Here is a 15224-nt window from a genome sequence, read left to right on the forward strand (position 1 = left end):
AGAATCAAACCTGGGTTGTTATGCTTTGCAGGCAGGTGCCTTAACCACTGAATAATCTCTGTAGCCCCCAACTTATTTTTAATATTTTATTTATTTATTTGCAAGCACAGAGAGAAGAGAGACAGAAATTTTTATTTATTTAATAGAGACAGACAGAGAGAGAGTATGGGAGCACTACAGCTTCCTGTCACTGCAAACAAACTAGAGATGCATGTGCCACTTTGTGCATCTGGTTTACATGGGTACTGGGGAATTGAACCTGGGCTGTCAGGCTTTGCAAGCAAGCACCTTAACTGCAGATCCATCTCTCTAGCCATATGTGTGTGTATATATATATTTTTGGTTTTTCAAGGTAGGGTCTCACTCCAGCCCAGGCTGACCTGGAATTCACTATGAAGTCTCAGGGTAGCCTCGAACTCATGGCAATCCTCTTTTTTTAATCATGTCTAAGTAACTTTATTCAAGATTTTGACAAAAAGAAAAAAAAAAGATCCCCAAAGTAATATAAATTTAGACACTCTTAAAAAGTTTGGATGTGCTGTGCAATTTCTAAATAAAACTAATTTCAGTTTCAAGTCAGCATTAAGTAAAAAACTGAACAAATTTTGTAAATCATAAATACTGTTTTCCTTAAGTTCATGATATTTTCTGAGACATGTTAACAACTTAGCTTTCTTTTCTTTGATACTAGTATTTGAAATAATTTTAGCATGGTTTACATCCATAAGATCTAATTTTATACTTATCCTGAATATCTTATTGTAATTAAAATAAAAACTCAGAGGCTACATCCCAATTATTAAAGGTAGAAGTGAGACTAATTGAAAATTACCACAAAAACACCACAGTAACTGTCACAAGGTAAGATCATGGCAATCCTCTTACCTCTGCCTCCCGAGTGCTGGGATTAAAGGCATGTGCCACCACTCGTGGCTTACCCCCCATATATATATATTTATTTTAAAGATTTTGTTTATTTTTATGTATTTGAGAGCGACAGACAGACAAAGAGGCAGATAGAAAGAATGGGCGCGCCAGGGCCTCCAGCCACTGCAAACGAACTCCAGATGCATGCAAAATGTACATCTGGCTAACGTGGAGCCTGGGGAATCAAGCCTCGAACAGGGGTCCTTAGGCTTCACAGGCAAGCGCTTAACCGCTAAGCCATCTCTCCAGCCCCCCTGCCCCTTATATTTTTAAAAAATATTATTTATTTATTTGCAAGCTGAGAGAGAGAGAGAGAGAGAGAATGAATGAATATGAATGGGTACACCAGGGCTTCTAGCCACTGCAAACAAACTCCAGATGCATGTGCCACTTTTGTGCATCTGGCTTTACATGATTACTGGGAAATCTAACCCAGGTCATTAGACTTTGCAGGTAAATGCCTTAACTGCTTATCCACTTCTCAGTCCATTTTTTTTTTTTCCCAAGCAGAGAGAGAGAATGGGCTTGCTAGGGTCTCCAGCTGCTGCAAACAGACTCCAGATGTGTGCTCTATTGAGTGGTTTTATATGGATACTAGGAAATTGAACTCAGGTCATTAGGCTTTGCTGAAAAGTACCTAAACGGCTGAGCCATCTCACTAGCCCTATTAGGGTTCTTTTGAGGGTTCTTTTACCCTAGCCCAGACTGACTCAGAACTCACTGTGTAGTATAGGTTGGTCTCTAACTCAGCTAAGGATCACCCGAACTCCTTGATCCTTCTGCCTCCACCTCCCAGGTGCTAGAGTTACAAGTATCCTCCACCATGTCTGACTCACTTAATTTTTTTTTCAAGGTAGGGTCTCACTGTACTTACCCTAGCCCAGGATGACTTGGCACTCTCTACTCACAGGACAGCCTCAAACTCACAGCTAGCCTCCTACCTCTGCTTCCCAAGTGTAATGCTGGAATTAAAGGCATTTATGTGCCACCATGCCCTGCTTTTTTTTTTTTTTTTTTTTTTTTTTTTTTTTTTTTTTTTTATGTAGGCTTTCACTCTAGCTCAGGCTGACCTGGAATTTACTATGTAGTCTCAGGGTGACCTCATGTTCATGGTGATCCTCCTACCTCACTTAATTTTTTTTAAAGTCCTACAAGGTAAGTACCATATTAGTCACATTTCTTGGATGAGAAAAGTGGGACTCTGAGAAGTTAGGTCACCTGGATGAGATTATATAGGTAGGTTAGGTTCAAGCCTAGATTTATCTGAGCTCCTAAATAACTACCATGGTAATATTCTTTCTTGAATAACTTATGGACTAATGTTTCTTCAACTCATGCTATTATCTTTTACCTTCAAAATTTCCCTTCCATTTTACAGACAAAAAACAAATTAGGTGTAGCTACACCTCTGAAATATATTTTCTCACCCACAGGAATCTAATCTGTGAAAACCTAGAAGGTTTAACCAAAAACAACATGTGCTCTCCTGCTAGCTCTAAAATCCTGTACAGGAACCCCAGGTTCCTCCGGGTGGCTTTTCTGCAGCTTCACCACCAGCAGCAGAGTGGTGTGTTTTGTGATGTCCTTCTGCAGGCAGAAGGTAAGAGTGGGGATTCAACTGAAAACTTGAGAATAAGATAAGGCCATAGGTGAACAACAAAACCAAGAAAATGCCGGTACCTTCAGAAGTTGCAAACTGTTTGGTAGAAAGCTATTTGTTTACAGGACTTTTAGTTTTGGGGATAGGGGAGAATTGGGGCCTTCAAACCATTATGTAACTGAACATACTTTGAGTTTACCCTTCTACCTCTACTTCATTTTTTTTTATTTGAGAGAGAGAGAATATATGGGTGTGCTAGGGACACCAGCTTCTGCAAGTGAACTCCAGATGCATGTGCTAACTTGTGCATGTGGGGAATAGAACCGAAGTCATTTGGCTTTGCCGGCAAATGTCTTAACCACTAAGCCATCTCTCTAGCCCTAAAGATTTTTTATTTATTTATCTATTTTTTTAAAAGTTAATTATTTTTTAGCAACTTCCATGACTACAAACAATATCCCATGGTAATTCCCTCCCTCCCCCCACTTTCCCCTTTGAAACTCCATTCTCCATCATATTCTCTCCTCCTCTCAATCAATCTCTCTTTTATTTTGATGTCATCATCTTTTCCTCCTATTATGATGGTCCTTTGTAGGTAGTGTCAGGCACTGTGAGGTCATGGATATCTAGGCCATTTTGTCTCTGGAGGAGCACATTGTAAGAAGTCCTACCCTTCCTTTGGCTCTTACATTCTTTCCACCATCTCTTCTGCATGGACCCTGAGCCTTGGAAGGTGTGATAGAGATATTGCAGTGCTGAGCACTCCTGTCACTTCTTCCCAGCACCATGATGCCTTCTGAGTCATCCTAAAGTCACAGCCATCTGAAAAGAGAAGGTTCTCTACCAAAAGTAAGAGTAGCATTAATATATAGGTACTAACATTAAGAGAAGTGCTTACTGGCCAGTTTGATGAGTATAGTATATACATTTACCCAGACAGCAGCAGACATTACACCCCTAGGGTTCATAACTACCCCTGTTGTAGGTTTTTAGTATCAGGGATGTATTCCCTCTCATGGAGTGGGCCTCCAGTCCAATTAGAGGGCAGTTGGTTTCCACCATGACAGACATGCCTCTATTGTACCCATTCATCCCTAAAGATTTTTTGTTGTTGTTGTTTATCTTTTGAGGTAGGGTCTCTGGCTGACCTGGAATTAACTATGCAGTCTCAGGGTAACCTCAAACTCACAACAATCCTCCTACCTCTGCCTCCCAAGTGCTAGGATTAAAGGCGTGCACCACCACATCTGGCTGCAAGCAAGCATCTTTAACCACTGAGCCATCGCCCCAGCCCATGACTAGTTATTTTTGTTGTTGTTGTTTGTTTGTTTTTTTCCCACTAAAAAATAAAAGTGAGCTGGGCATGGATCACTGAGAGTTTGAGTCCACTCTGAGACTACATGGTCAGCCTGGGGCCAGAGTGGGACCCTACCTTGAAAAACAAAAACAAAAACAAAAAAAAATCATCAAAAATAAAAGTAAGGGGCTGGAGAGATGGCTTAGCTGGTAAGCACTTGCCTGTGAAGCCTAAGGACCCTGGTTTGAGGCTCGATTCCCCAGGACCCACGTTAGCCAGATGCACAAGGGGGTGCATGCGTCTGGAGTTCATTTGCAGTGGCTGGAAGCCCTGGTGCGCCCACTCTCTCTTTCTCTCTCTCTGCCTCTTTCTCTCTGTGTCGCTCTCAAATAAATAAATAAATAAATAAATAAAATAAAAATAAAAGTAATCTGGGTGTGGTGGCGCACAGTATTCTGAAGGCAGAGGTAGGAGGATCACTGCAAGTTTAATGCCAGTCTGGAACTTCACAGTGAGTTCCAAGTCAGCCTGGGCTAGAGTGAGATCCTACCTTGAAAAAAAACAAATATATAAAATACATAGAAGTAGCTGGCCATGGTTTTGCACGCCTTTATCCCATTCGGGAGGCAGAGGTAGGAGGATCTCTGTGAGTTCAAGGCCAGTTTGAGACTGCATAATGAATTCCAAGTCAGTCTGGGCTAGATTGAGGCCCTACCTCTACCAAAATAGGCTGGGTGTGGTGGCGCATCCGTTTAATCCCAGCACTCAGGAGACAGAGGTAGGAGGATCACCTTAAGTTTGAGACTACATAGTGAATGGGTCAGCCTGGGCCAGAGCGAGACCCTACCTCAACACAACTAAACAAAATAATAATAAATAAATAGTAATAATAAAAATGTATAAGTTGGGCATGGTAGTTCATGTCTATGATCCCAGCATTTAGGAGTTTGAGATAGAAAAATCACTATAAGTTCAAGGCCATGGGTCTGGGGATAATGCTCAGTGGTTAAAGGTACTTGCTTGAAAACCTCCCAGTACAGGTTCAAATCTCCAGGGCCCATGTAAAGCCAGATAACAAAGAATGGTATACATACCTGGTATTTTGTTACAGTGGCAAGAGGCCAAAGGCCCACACATATATGCCAGTAAATAATATTTTCTTAAAATTCAAGGCTACATTGTGAGAGCCTGTCCACAAAAAGCAACTTTAAATTTTTATTATTTATTTATTTATTTATTTGAGAGCAACAAATAGAGACAGAGAATGGGCATGCCAGGGCCTCCAGCCACTGCAAACTCCAGACGCTTGCACCCCCTTGTGTATCTGTCTGGAGTGGGTCCTGGGGAATCAAGCCTCAAACCGGGGTCCTTAGGCTTCACAGGCAAGCGCTTAACCACTAAGCCATCTCTCCAGCCCAAAAAGAAAATTAAAAAAAAAAAAAAAAAGCAAGCAAGCAAGCAAACCAACAAACCTAGGGGCTGGGGAGATTGTAAAGTACTTTCCATGAAATCATGAGAACCAGAATTTTGATCCCCAGCACCCATGTAAAATCTGTACACAGCAGTGCACTTTTTTTTTTTTTTTTTTCTTTTTCGAGGTAGGGTCTCACTCTGGTCCAGGCTGACCTGGAACTAACTATGTAGTGTCAGGGTGGCCTCGAACTCACAGTGATCCTCCTACCTCTGCCTCCCAAGTGCTGGGATTAAAGGCTGCGCCACCACGCCCGGTTTAGCAGTGCCCTTTTGTAATCCCAATACTGGGGAAAAAATAGATGATCCCTGAGGCTTGCTAGCTAGCTAGTCTAGCCACATCCATAAGATTCAGTGTGAGACCTGGTCTCAAAAGGTCAGTTGGGGGCTGGACAGATGGCTTAGTGGCACTTGCTTGCAAAGCCAGAGACCCCAGGTGTGACTTTCATGTACCCACATAAAGCTAGATGCACAAGATGGTGCATGCATCTGGAGTTTGCATTGGCCAGAGGTCCTGATACACCCATTCTCTCTCTGCCTCTCTCTCTCTCTCTCATGTATATATATATTTTTGTTTGTTTGGTTGGTTGGTTGGTTGTTTTTCAAGGTAGGTTTTCACTCTAGTCCAGGCTGACCTGGAATTTGGAATTCACTGTATAGTCTCAGAGTGGCCTCAAACTCACAGTGATCCTCCTACCTCTGCCTCCTGAGTGTTGGGATTAAAGGCATGCAACACCACACCTGGCTCTAAATAAATTATTTTTTAAAACATAAATTGGGAAGGCACTTGCCCACAAAGCATAATTACCCAAGTTCAATAAGTGGTGCATATATATGAGTTCATTTGAAGTGGTGTGAGGCTCTGGCACGCCCATTCTTTCTGTCTCTCTTTATCTCTCTCGGCTTGCAAATAAATAATTTTTTTTTTTTTATTTGAGAGCGACAGACACAGAGAGAAAGACAGATAGAGGGAGAGAGAGAGAATGGGCACGCCAGGGCTTCCAGCCTCTGCAAATGAACTTCAGACGCGTGCGCCCCCTTGTGCATCTGGCTAACGTGGGACCTGGGGAACCGAGCCTCGAACTGGGGTCCTTAGGCTTCACAAGCAAGCACTTAACCACTAAGCCATCTCTCCAGCCCTAAATAAATATTTTTTAAGTTGAAGACTGATTATGGCAAACACCAGATAATGACTTCTGGTATCCATACATAACACATGTACACCCATATGGCATATATGCTCACCACACATATGCAAAAAGAAAAGAAAAGAGAAAGAAAGAAGGAAGGAAGAGGGAGAGAAGGAAAGGAAGAAAGAAAGGGAGGAAGGAACTAAGCTTGGTCGTGGTGGTTTACAGTTCTAATTCCAACAGTCAAGAGGCTAAGGCAGGAGGATTGGGAGTTTGAGGCCAGCTATATAGCTAGACCCTATCTCAAAATAAACAAAAAATAACTGTAAAGTTTAAAGTTTTGTTTGTTTTTTGAGGGAGGGTCTTGTTCTAGTCCAGGTTGACCTGGAATTCACCATGGTGCCCTCTAACTCAGGGTAATCCTCCTACCTGGGCCTCCCAAGTGCTGGGATTAAAGGCCCAGCCTAATTTGTGTGTGTGTATGTATGTGTGGCAGATGTGCTCACCCCATGTACATGTATGCAGATGCCAGAGGAGGATGTTGGATATCCTCTATTGCTCTTCCACCTTATTTCCCTCAGTCACTCACTCACTAAACTTGGAGCTCTCCATTTTTCAGTTAGACTGATTGACCAGAGAATCCAGTGATCCTCTGGTGTTCACCCCTCAGCACTGGGGTTATAGGAATGCACAGGTATTGAACCTAGTTCCTCATGCTTACACAGTAAGAAGCACAGAGCCATCTCCTTAGTCATTTGTTTTCTTTAAACAGAGTCTCATGTAATCCAGGCTCCTCTTGAGGATGTCCTTAAACTCCTGATCCTTTTAACTTTATCTTTCAATTCCTGGGATTACATGTATGCCCCACCTTGCCCTGCTAGGACAGGGCTTTTAATGTCCTAGCTACAGTGTGTTACTGATACTATTACATTTCTTTCGTTTTTGAGGTAGGGTCTCACTCTAGCTCAAGCTGACCTGGAATTCACTGTATTCGCAGGGAGGCCTCAAACTCTTGGCAATCCTCCTACCTCTGCCTCCCAAGTGCTGGTATTGAAGGTGTGTGCCACCATGCCTGGTCCGTTTTCTATTTTTCCTTTTTTTTTTTCAAGGTAGGGTCTCACTCTGGCTCAGGCTGACCTGAAATTCACTCTGTAGTCTCAGGGTGGCCTCAAACTCTCAGCGATCCACCTACCTCTGCCTCCCGAGTGCTGGGATTAAAGGCGTGCGCCACCACGCCCGATGGGCAAGATATTTTTTAAAGGATTTTATTTTTATTTACTTGACAGAGAAAGAGGGAGAGTGAGAGAGAGAATGGGCATGCCAGGGTCTCCAGCTATTGCAAATGAACTCCAGACACATGTGCCCCCATGTGCATCTGGCTAATGTGGGTGCTGGGGAATTGAACATAGGTCCTTTGGCTTTGCAGGCAAACACCTTAACCGCTAAGCCATCCCTCTTCTTTTTTTTTAATAGGATCTTACTCTAGCCCAGGCTGACCTGGAATTCACTATGTTGTCTCAGGGAGGCCTTGAACTCAACGGCCATCATCCTACTTCAACCTCCCAAGTGCTGGGATTAAAGCGTGTGCTACCATATCCGGCCTTCATTTTTTTAAATTTTCTTTTATTATTATTATTTTACTTTGGCTTTTCAAGGTAGGGTCTTAACTCTAGCACAGGCTGACCTGGCACTCACAATGTGGTCTCAGGTTGGCATTGAATTTACAGCAATCCTTCTACCTCTGCCTCCTCCAAGTGCTGGGATTAAAGACATGTGCCACCATGCTTGGCTTCTTTTAATTTTTATTTATTTGCAAGGAGAGAGGGAGGGAGGGAGGGAGACAGGGAGGGAGGGAGGGAGGGGGGAGATGGAGAATGGGTTCATTAGGGCCTTCTGCCACTGCAAATGAACTCTACATGATGCGCTCCTCAGTGCATCTGGCTGTACATGAGTATTGAAAACCAAACTCTGGTCGCTAGGCTCTGCAGGCAAGTGCCTTAACTGCTGAACCATCTCCCCAGCGTGCTCTTTTTTTGTTTTCTGAGGCACAGTCTTGCTGTAGCCCAGGCTAACCTGGAATTCACTGTGTAGTTTTGCGGTGGCATCAAATTCACAATGATCCTCCTTCCTCTGCCTACCAAGTGCTGGGATTAAAGGCATGCACCACTACACCCGGCTTCCAGGCCTCTTTAAAATTTTTAAAAATATTTGAGAGGAGAGAGAACATGGCACAGCAGGTCTCCCACTGCTGCAAACACAAACTCCAGACATATGTGCCACTTTCTGCATCTGGCTTTATGTGGGTACTAGGGAATCAAACCCAGGCCATCAGGCTTTGCCAGCAAGCACCTTTAACCACTGAGCCATCTCTCCAGCCCCATGTAGTCCAAGCTGGCCTCAAACTCATGATCCTTCTGACTCCGCCTTCCTCCCAGTGCTAGGATTATAGGCATGTACCACCACACCCAGTTTCAGTAGTTGGCTATTGTATGCCAAACACCATGCCACCTTACACATCACAAAAATAAAGTCATTTAGCAGCTGGGCAATTAAACCCAGGTAAGCAGGCTTTGTTAGCAAGTCATTTAATATCTGATCCAGCCTCTTAATTTTCTTTTCTTCCTTTTTTTGGGGGGGGGTAGTTTTTCAAGGTAGGGTCTCAACTCTAGTCCAGGCTGACCTGGAATTCACTATGTAGTCTCAGCGTGGCCTCAAATTTACGGCAATCCTCCTCAAGAGTGCTAATGCTGGGATTAAAGGCATGCACCACCATGCCTGGCTTAACTTAATGTTTTGAGACAGGATCTTATCCTGTAGCCTTTGCTCTGATCCTTTTGCTTTAGCCTGACAAATGTTGGGATTATAAATGTATGCCACCATGCCATCTGTGACCCCTGTTTTGTCAAGTATTAGATACATACGTCAGTAAAAAAAAGTCTCATGGTCCCTATTTTCACTAAGCCCATGGTGCAAAGCAGGCAATTCCAATACAGATTAGTACTGTGATCACCACAGAACACCTTTCTGTGCCCAGGAGCACTTAACTCAGACTTGCAGTGGGCTAAGAAAGGTTTTCTGAAGGAAGTAATGTGTAAGTTAGAAAGTTAGCTAAGCCAAAGGTAATGGCAGAAGGTTCCAGGGAGACCGAAGAAACATTTTTCCATAGAGGCAAACTTTGGGTAGTAGCTTATTCTTAGTTCATGAACATCCTAGTATGCTAACAGGTATGTGTATTTCCCTCCAGGTGAAGCAGTCCCAGCCCACTGCTGCATCCTGTCTGCCTGCAGTCCCTTCTTCACAGAACGACTGGAGCAGGAAAGGCCAGTTCAGGGCTGTAAGGTGGTATTGGAGCTTGGAGGCCTGAAGATCAGGACACTTAGAAAGTTGGTGGACTTCCTGTATACCTCAGAGATGGAAGTATCTCAAGAAGAGGCCCAGGATGTACTTTCTGCTGCCCGGCAGCTCCGAGTATCTGAGCTAGAAACCCTTCAACTAGAGGGTGGAAAGTTGGTGAAGGCCCCACAGGGCCGAAGACTAAACAGAGAATGTTTACAACCAAGTGTTGCACCAATCTCTGCCAGAGTGGTGGCACCTGGCCGCCGCCCACGAACTCCACTGCCTGTTACCCAGACTCCCTGTCCTCTTGGGACAGTGAAGTTGAAGTCCTTAGGGGAGGAAGATGAGCCCCATAAGACCAGTCTACCAAATGCAGATAACTTATCAGAGAGTCTTATGATGAAGAAAGCCAGAGCCTGTCCAGTTGTAAAAAAAAGCTCATCTCCATCAAGCCACAATGTGGGGCCTAAGGAGAAGAATGACCCTGCACTAGGTCCTACAGCACTTTCCCCTCCTAGCCTGTACCCTTCTGTGAATGAACGACTGTTGCCCAGAAAGATCAGGCTAAGTCGCTCAAAGCCATCTCCCCATGTCTGTACATCCAAGCCTTCCAGCACAGTAAGTGGACCCGGTTGTGCGCCCCCACCCCCAGGGAGGCGTCTTTGGAGGCAGAGGAGTGTAAGTAAAGCCACTCAGGGAGTAGAGGAGAAGTCAGGCATAGCCAATCCTTTACAGAGCACTCCAAGCCCACCAGGCATTGGGAAGACAGGTGGGAACAAGAAGCGCAGCCCTGAATTCAGAACACCCAGCTCAGACTCTGCAGAGGAGGGGCAGATTGGGAGAGTGAAACTTCGGAAGATTGTCAATGGAACCTGCTGGGAGGTGGTACAAGACCCTCCTCTCAGAAACAATCAAGACAGCCCTCAGATCTTAGAAGAGCCTCCAGGAACTCACTTCTCTTCAGTTAATGAACAGGAACTATCTGATCAAATACATTTGTGTCAGGATTCCCCTGAGAGCTCTCGGCTACAAGACATTCTGCTGTCTGCTAGCCACTCCCGGGAACACCCTGCTAAGTCTGAGTTTGGGTCCAGTCCAGGGCTAATTGGGAAGGAATCCTTGTTGAATATTGACTGTGGAGAGAGCTATGCATTTGATATGACTCTGCTAGGGCAGCCCTGTGAAGCTGAGGAGTATCGAATCACAAGTGCTGCAGCCACCAGTGAGCTGGAAGAGATCCTGGACTTCATGCTGTGTGGCTCAGATGTTGAGCCAGCTGTAAGAGCTCTGGAGAGTCCTGGGCCTGAGAGCTGCAGGACCCCTAGTTATCACCTGACAGAACCAGGAAAGAACTGGATTGAAGAGGAAGAATGGTGTTTGCCAGACATGGACCTCTGGCCTAGAGAGCTCACAGGATTGGAAAAGGAACCTGTTGGTGAGAACAAAGAGCCAATTGAGCCCTTCAGTCCCCTTGTCATGACTTCTGAGAACAAAGAACCAATTGAGCTCCTCAGCCCTCTTGTCATGCCCTCTGAGGTGAGTAGAGAGGCACTTTCATTGAGAAGCTCTTGGACTCCAAACCTTGAAATCACCAACTCCCAGCCACTGGATGGTCAGGGAGATAAACTTCTCCACTTTGTCTCCCATGACCCTCCCCAAAGGTCTTACGATCTCTCACCTCCATGTTCAAACTGGGCAGAGACTGGGCTAGACATGTCCTTAAGCATGGATGAGGTATTGTACCATGCTCCTAAGGCAGGAAGTGAGGTAACTGGTAACTCTGAGCTGCTGGACCCACTTCCTGATAGCCCTGAAGATGAAGAGATTGATGTGGTGGACTGGACAGCAGAGGGGAGGCTGGGGCCTACTCCCTCTGTGTGGCCTGACCCTTCTTCAGAGTCAGAAACAGAGGTAGATATACTAACATAGTGGAGGCAAGAGGTTCAAGTTAGGGACCCTCAGAGGGTGAGGAGTGCTGGCCAACAAAAGGCTTAAAAGCTAGCATGTGTACTCTTTGGCATAAAAGGTAGGTGTACCCCTGGCTTTTTCTAGGTTCCCTTCCCTCCCCAGGCCTCAAAAAACAGGTGGTTAAAAAGCAGTACCATGGGTAGGAAATTATGAACTTAAGCTATCCTATTTTTTTGTAATTATTTTTCAGTTAAGTGACAAGTGAAATAAATTGTGTGGTCCCCAGCTACAGTGAGTGAGGAGGAGTAAAGTCCAGGTCTCTCCATTCATGAGCTATCTAGTCCAGGCAAACTCAGGAAAACCTAAAACACAATTTGTGGTTGGGTTTTGTTTAAAGATGTTCCAAAAAGTGACATTACATTAGGTAAAATACTTGTATGTGTGAGAATGGAATCATACCAAGTTGTTCAGGCTGACTTTGAACTTTCAATTCTACCTCAGCCTCCTGAGCAGCTGGGATTATAGGCTTGTGCCACCAGGCCCAACCTATGGGGCTTATCATTGCCAGTATGGGAAGTACAGAAAAAACCTCCAGACGGGCCAGGAAGATGTATTGCCATCATCAATTCCAGGAAGTGAGTTGAAGATAGTCTCTTTAAAAAAAAAAAAAAAAAAGATTTACTTTGCATCCATACTATCTGTTTGCTTTTTTTTCTGGCTTCACGTGGGTACCCAGGAATTACATATCAGCCAGCAGGCTTTGCAAAAAAGCGCCTTTAACCACTGTGCTATCCCTGTTTCATCCGCTGTTTCTGTGTTTTACAAAGGTCTCATATACACAAGAATGGTCTTTAATTCTTGACCATCCTGCCTTAGCCTTTAGGAGTGCTGAAATCAGACATGCAGCATCACACCCAGCAGTTTTATAAATTTTTCGTGTTCTTTACCAGCTCCAGACTAAATGGTAACTCTGGCCTATGAAAAATACAAGAATCATTAACCCCACGAGGCTAGTTTTGTATCTCTCTTAACACGAAATTTCAAGTTTACTCTTACTCAGATATTTTATTTCAACTTTTATTAAACCAGATGTGAACACTTTCCAATGCCTTACTGGAGAGTTGCCTCACAACTGAACCATCTTTTCTGGAAAGGAAGAAACTAGGGCTTCAGGTACATAACTGAAGTTTGGTCATGTCCCGTCATACATGCTCCAACATCACCAGGGACTGAAAGCTGCAAAAAGGGGAGAGTTTAGTGAAGGGGAACAGAGGTCGCTTCCGGTACCTATCCCGTCCCATTTCGAACCTCAGCGTGAGAACTTCAAACTCCTCTAAGAAAGGCACTTCTTCAACACTTCCACTACTTCTTGAGGGTCGGGGAATTTGAGTTTTCGAGGGGGGCCCCTCTTAATCCCAGTCCAGAGCTCGGTACCTGAAAAAGCGCAGCACATACCCGATTACCTCCCCGAAACCAGCAGCTGAAAGTAGCGCTTCCCTCCAGCCCCAGCCGGGGTGCCCCACTCACGGGTGCCGTCCGGCCGCAGCAGCGTCACCTCGAAGCTGCCTCTCCGGGGCCGGGAGGGGTTCACCCTCACTGCCAGCTCCGGGGCCTCCCCGCGCAGCGCCTGGCTCACAGCAGCCGCGTGGCGCCCGTACACGCGTCAGCTCGTGCTACCGACAGACAGACGAGGGTTGCGGGTGGGGAGTCCCAGGTTAAGACGCCGCCCCCGGCCCCGCGACACCCCAGACACCTCACCAATGCTCAATGACAACGACCGCGCCTTCCGCTTCCTCCCCGCCGTTCGCCAGCTTCTCCCGCTTTTCCGAGTTCGCTCCCAGGGCGGCCTCGACCTTCCGCTTCCTCCTGCGAGGAGCCATGGTGCTCAGAACCGGAGGCAGGACGGTAGAGACTGGAGCGTTAAGCCAGAAAGCGGGTTGCTGAACCCCAAGGCGCAGCCCCTAAGCTTAGTAAAGAAAGAGCGGAAAGCGTGGCCCGCTGCGCCCACGTGGTCTGGAGGCGGGACCTTCGGTCACAACCACTCTGCCTTCGCAAACCGGGGGTTACCAGAGCAAACCATTTGCCTCGGCTTGAGATGGGCACACACCCAGCACAGGGCTTAATGTTCTGTAAACAAGCCTAGTTTAGGGTTTCCCATATTTACGACCCACCCACCAACCCTCTTCTCTGAAATCTGCGGTTTAATCCCAAACCTACTTCCATGCAATTTATATGCACAAGATTACATGCATGAGCTAACTCTCACCAATTTTACTTGGTGAAACCTAACAGAATGGCCTATGATATTAAGTGGGCTTTGAACCACAGACCCATTAATGGTGTTAGGGAAATTGGTGTTATTCTATGCCAACGCACCGATATTTTAGGGGTGTCCCCAGTCTTATGAAGTCAAAGAATTAACATTCAGAGACCAAAGGGTAAAATTTATAGGGTTTGTTTTTTTTTAAATATTTATCTGGGAGAGTGGAGAGAGAGAAAGTGCGGGCCAGGGCCTCCAGCCACTGCAAACGAACTCCAGATGCTTGAGTCACTCTGTGCATCTGGCTTACGTGGGTTCTGGGAAATCGAAGTGAGGTCCTTTGGCTTTGCAGGCAAACGCCTTAACCACTAAGCAATTTCTCCAGCCCCCTATAGGTTTTATTATGGATAAAACTTACAGGCTGGAGAGATGGCGTGGCGGTTAAGGTGCTTGCCAGTATCCACACAAGCCAGATGCACAAGGTGGCGTATGCATGCCCATTCTCTCTCCCTTTCTCTCAAAAAAAAATTTTTTTTGGATTTTTAAAATTTTTTTAATTTTTATTTTTATTAACATTTTCCATGATTATAAAAAAAATCCCATGGTAATTCCCTTCCTCCCCCCTGCAACACTTTCCCCTTTGAAATTCCATTCTCCATCATATTACCTCCCCATCTCAATCATTGTACTTACATATATACAATATCAGCCTATTAAGTACCCTCCAACCTTCCTTCCTCTTCCCTTTATGTCTCCTATTTAACTTACTGGCCTCTGCTACTAAGTATTTTCATTCTCATGCAGAAGCCCAATCATCTGTAGCTAGGATCCACATATGAGGGAGAACATGTGGCACTTGGCTTTCTGGGCCTGGGTTACCTCACTTAGTATAATCCTTTCCAGGTCCATCCATTTTTCTGCAAATTTCATAACTACATTTTTCTTTATTGCTGAGTAGAACTCCATTGTATAAATGTGCCACATCTTCATTATACACTCATCAGTTGAGGGACATCTAGGCTGGTTCCATTTCCCAGCTATTATAAATTGAGCAGCAATAAACGTGGTTGAGCACGTACTTCTAAGGAAATGAGTCCTTCGGATATATGCCTAGGAGTGCTATAGCTGGGTCATATGGTATCTCTCAAATTTTTTTTTAAATTTTTTATTTATTTATTTGAGAGCGACAGACACAGAAAGACAGATAGAGGGAGAGGGAGAGAATGGGAGCGCCAGGGCTTCCAGTCTCTGCAAATGAACTCCAGACGCGTGCGCCCCCTTGTGCATCTGGCTAAC

At 45.0% G+C, this 15224-nt stretch overlaps 2 protein-coding genes across 2 annotated transcripts; one reads left to right on the top strand and one right to left on the bottom strand.

Annotated features, from left to right (window-relative positions):
- The first annotated feature begins 2403 nt into the window (after positions 1-2403).
- Positions 2404-11689, top strand: Btbd18 (BTB domain containing 18). The gene is made up of 2 exons (XM_045147674.1): positions 2404-2527; positions 9669-11689. The coding sequence occupies exons 1-2, from the start codon at positions 2404-2406 to the stop codon at positions 11687-11689; spliced, it is 2145 nt and encodes a 714-aa protein (XP_045003609.1).
- A 1042-nt stretch (positions 11690-12731) lies between these two features.
- On the bottom strand, positions 12732-13675 carry Selenoh (selenoprotein H). Its single transcript, XM_004667720.2, has 4 exons — positions 13427-13675; positions 13196-13341; positions 12977-13102; positions 12732-12904 (listed from the first exon to the last, which is right to left on the bottom strand). Exons 1-3 carry the CDS (start codon positions 13546-13548, stop codon positions 13002-13004), a joined length of 369 nt encoding a protein of 122 aa, XP_004667777.3. The 5' UTR covers positions 13549-13675; the 3' UTR covers positions 12732-12904; positions 12977-13001.
- Between the last annotated feature and the right edge of the window lie 1549 nt (positions 13676-15224).

This window comes from Jaculus jaculus, chromosome 1 (assembly GCF_020740685.1).
Source record: "Jaculus jaculus isolate mJacJac1 chromosome 1, mJacJac1.mat.Y.cur, whole genome shotgun sequence".
NCBI lineage: Eukaryota > Metazoa > Chordata > Mammalia > Rodentia > Dipodidae > Jaculus > Jaculus jaculus.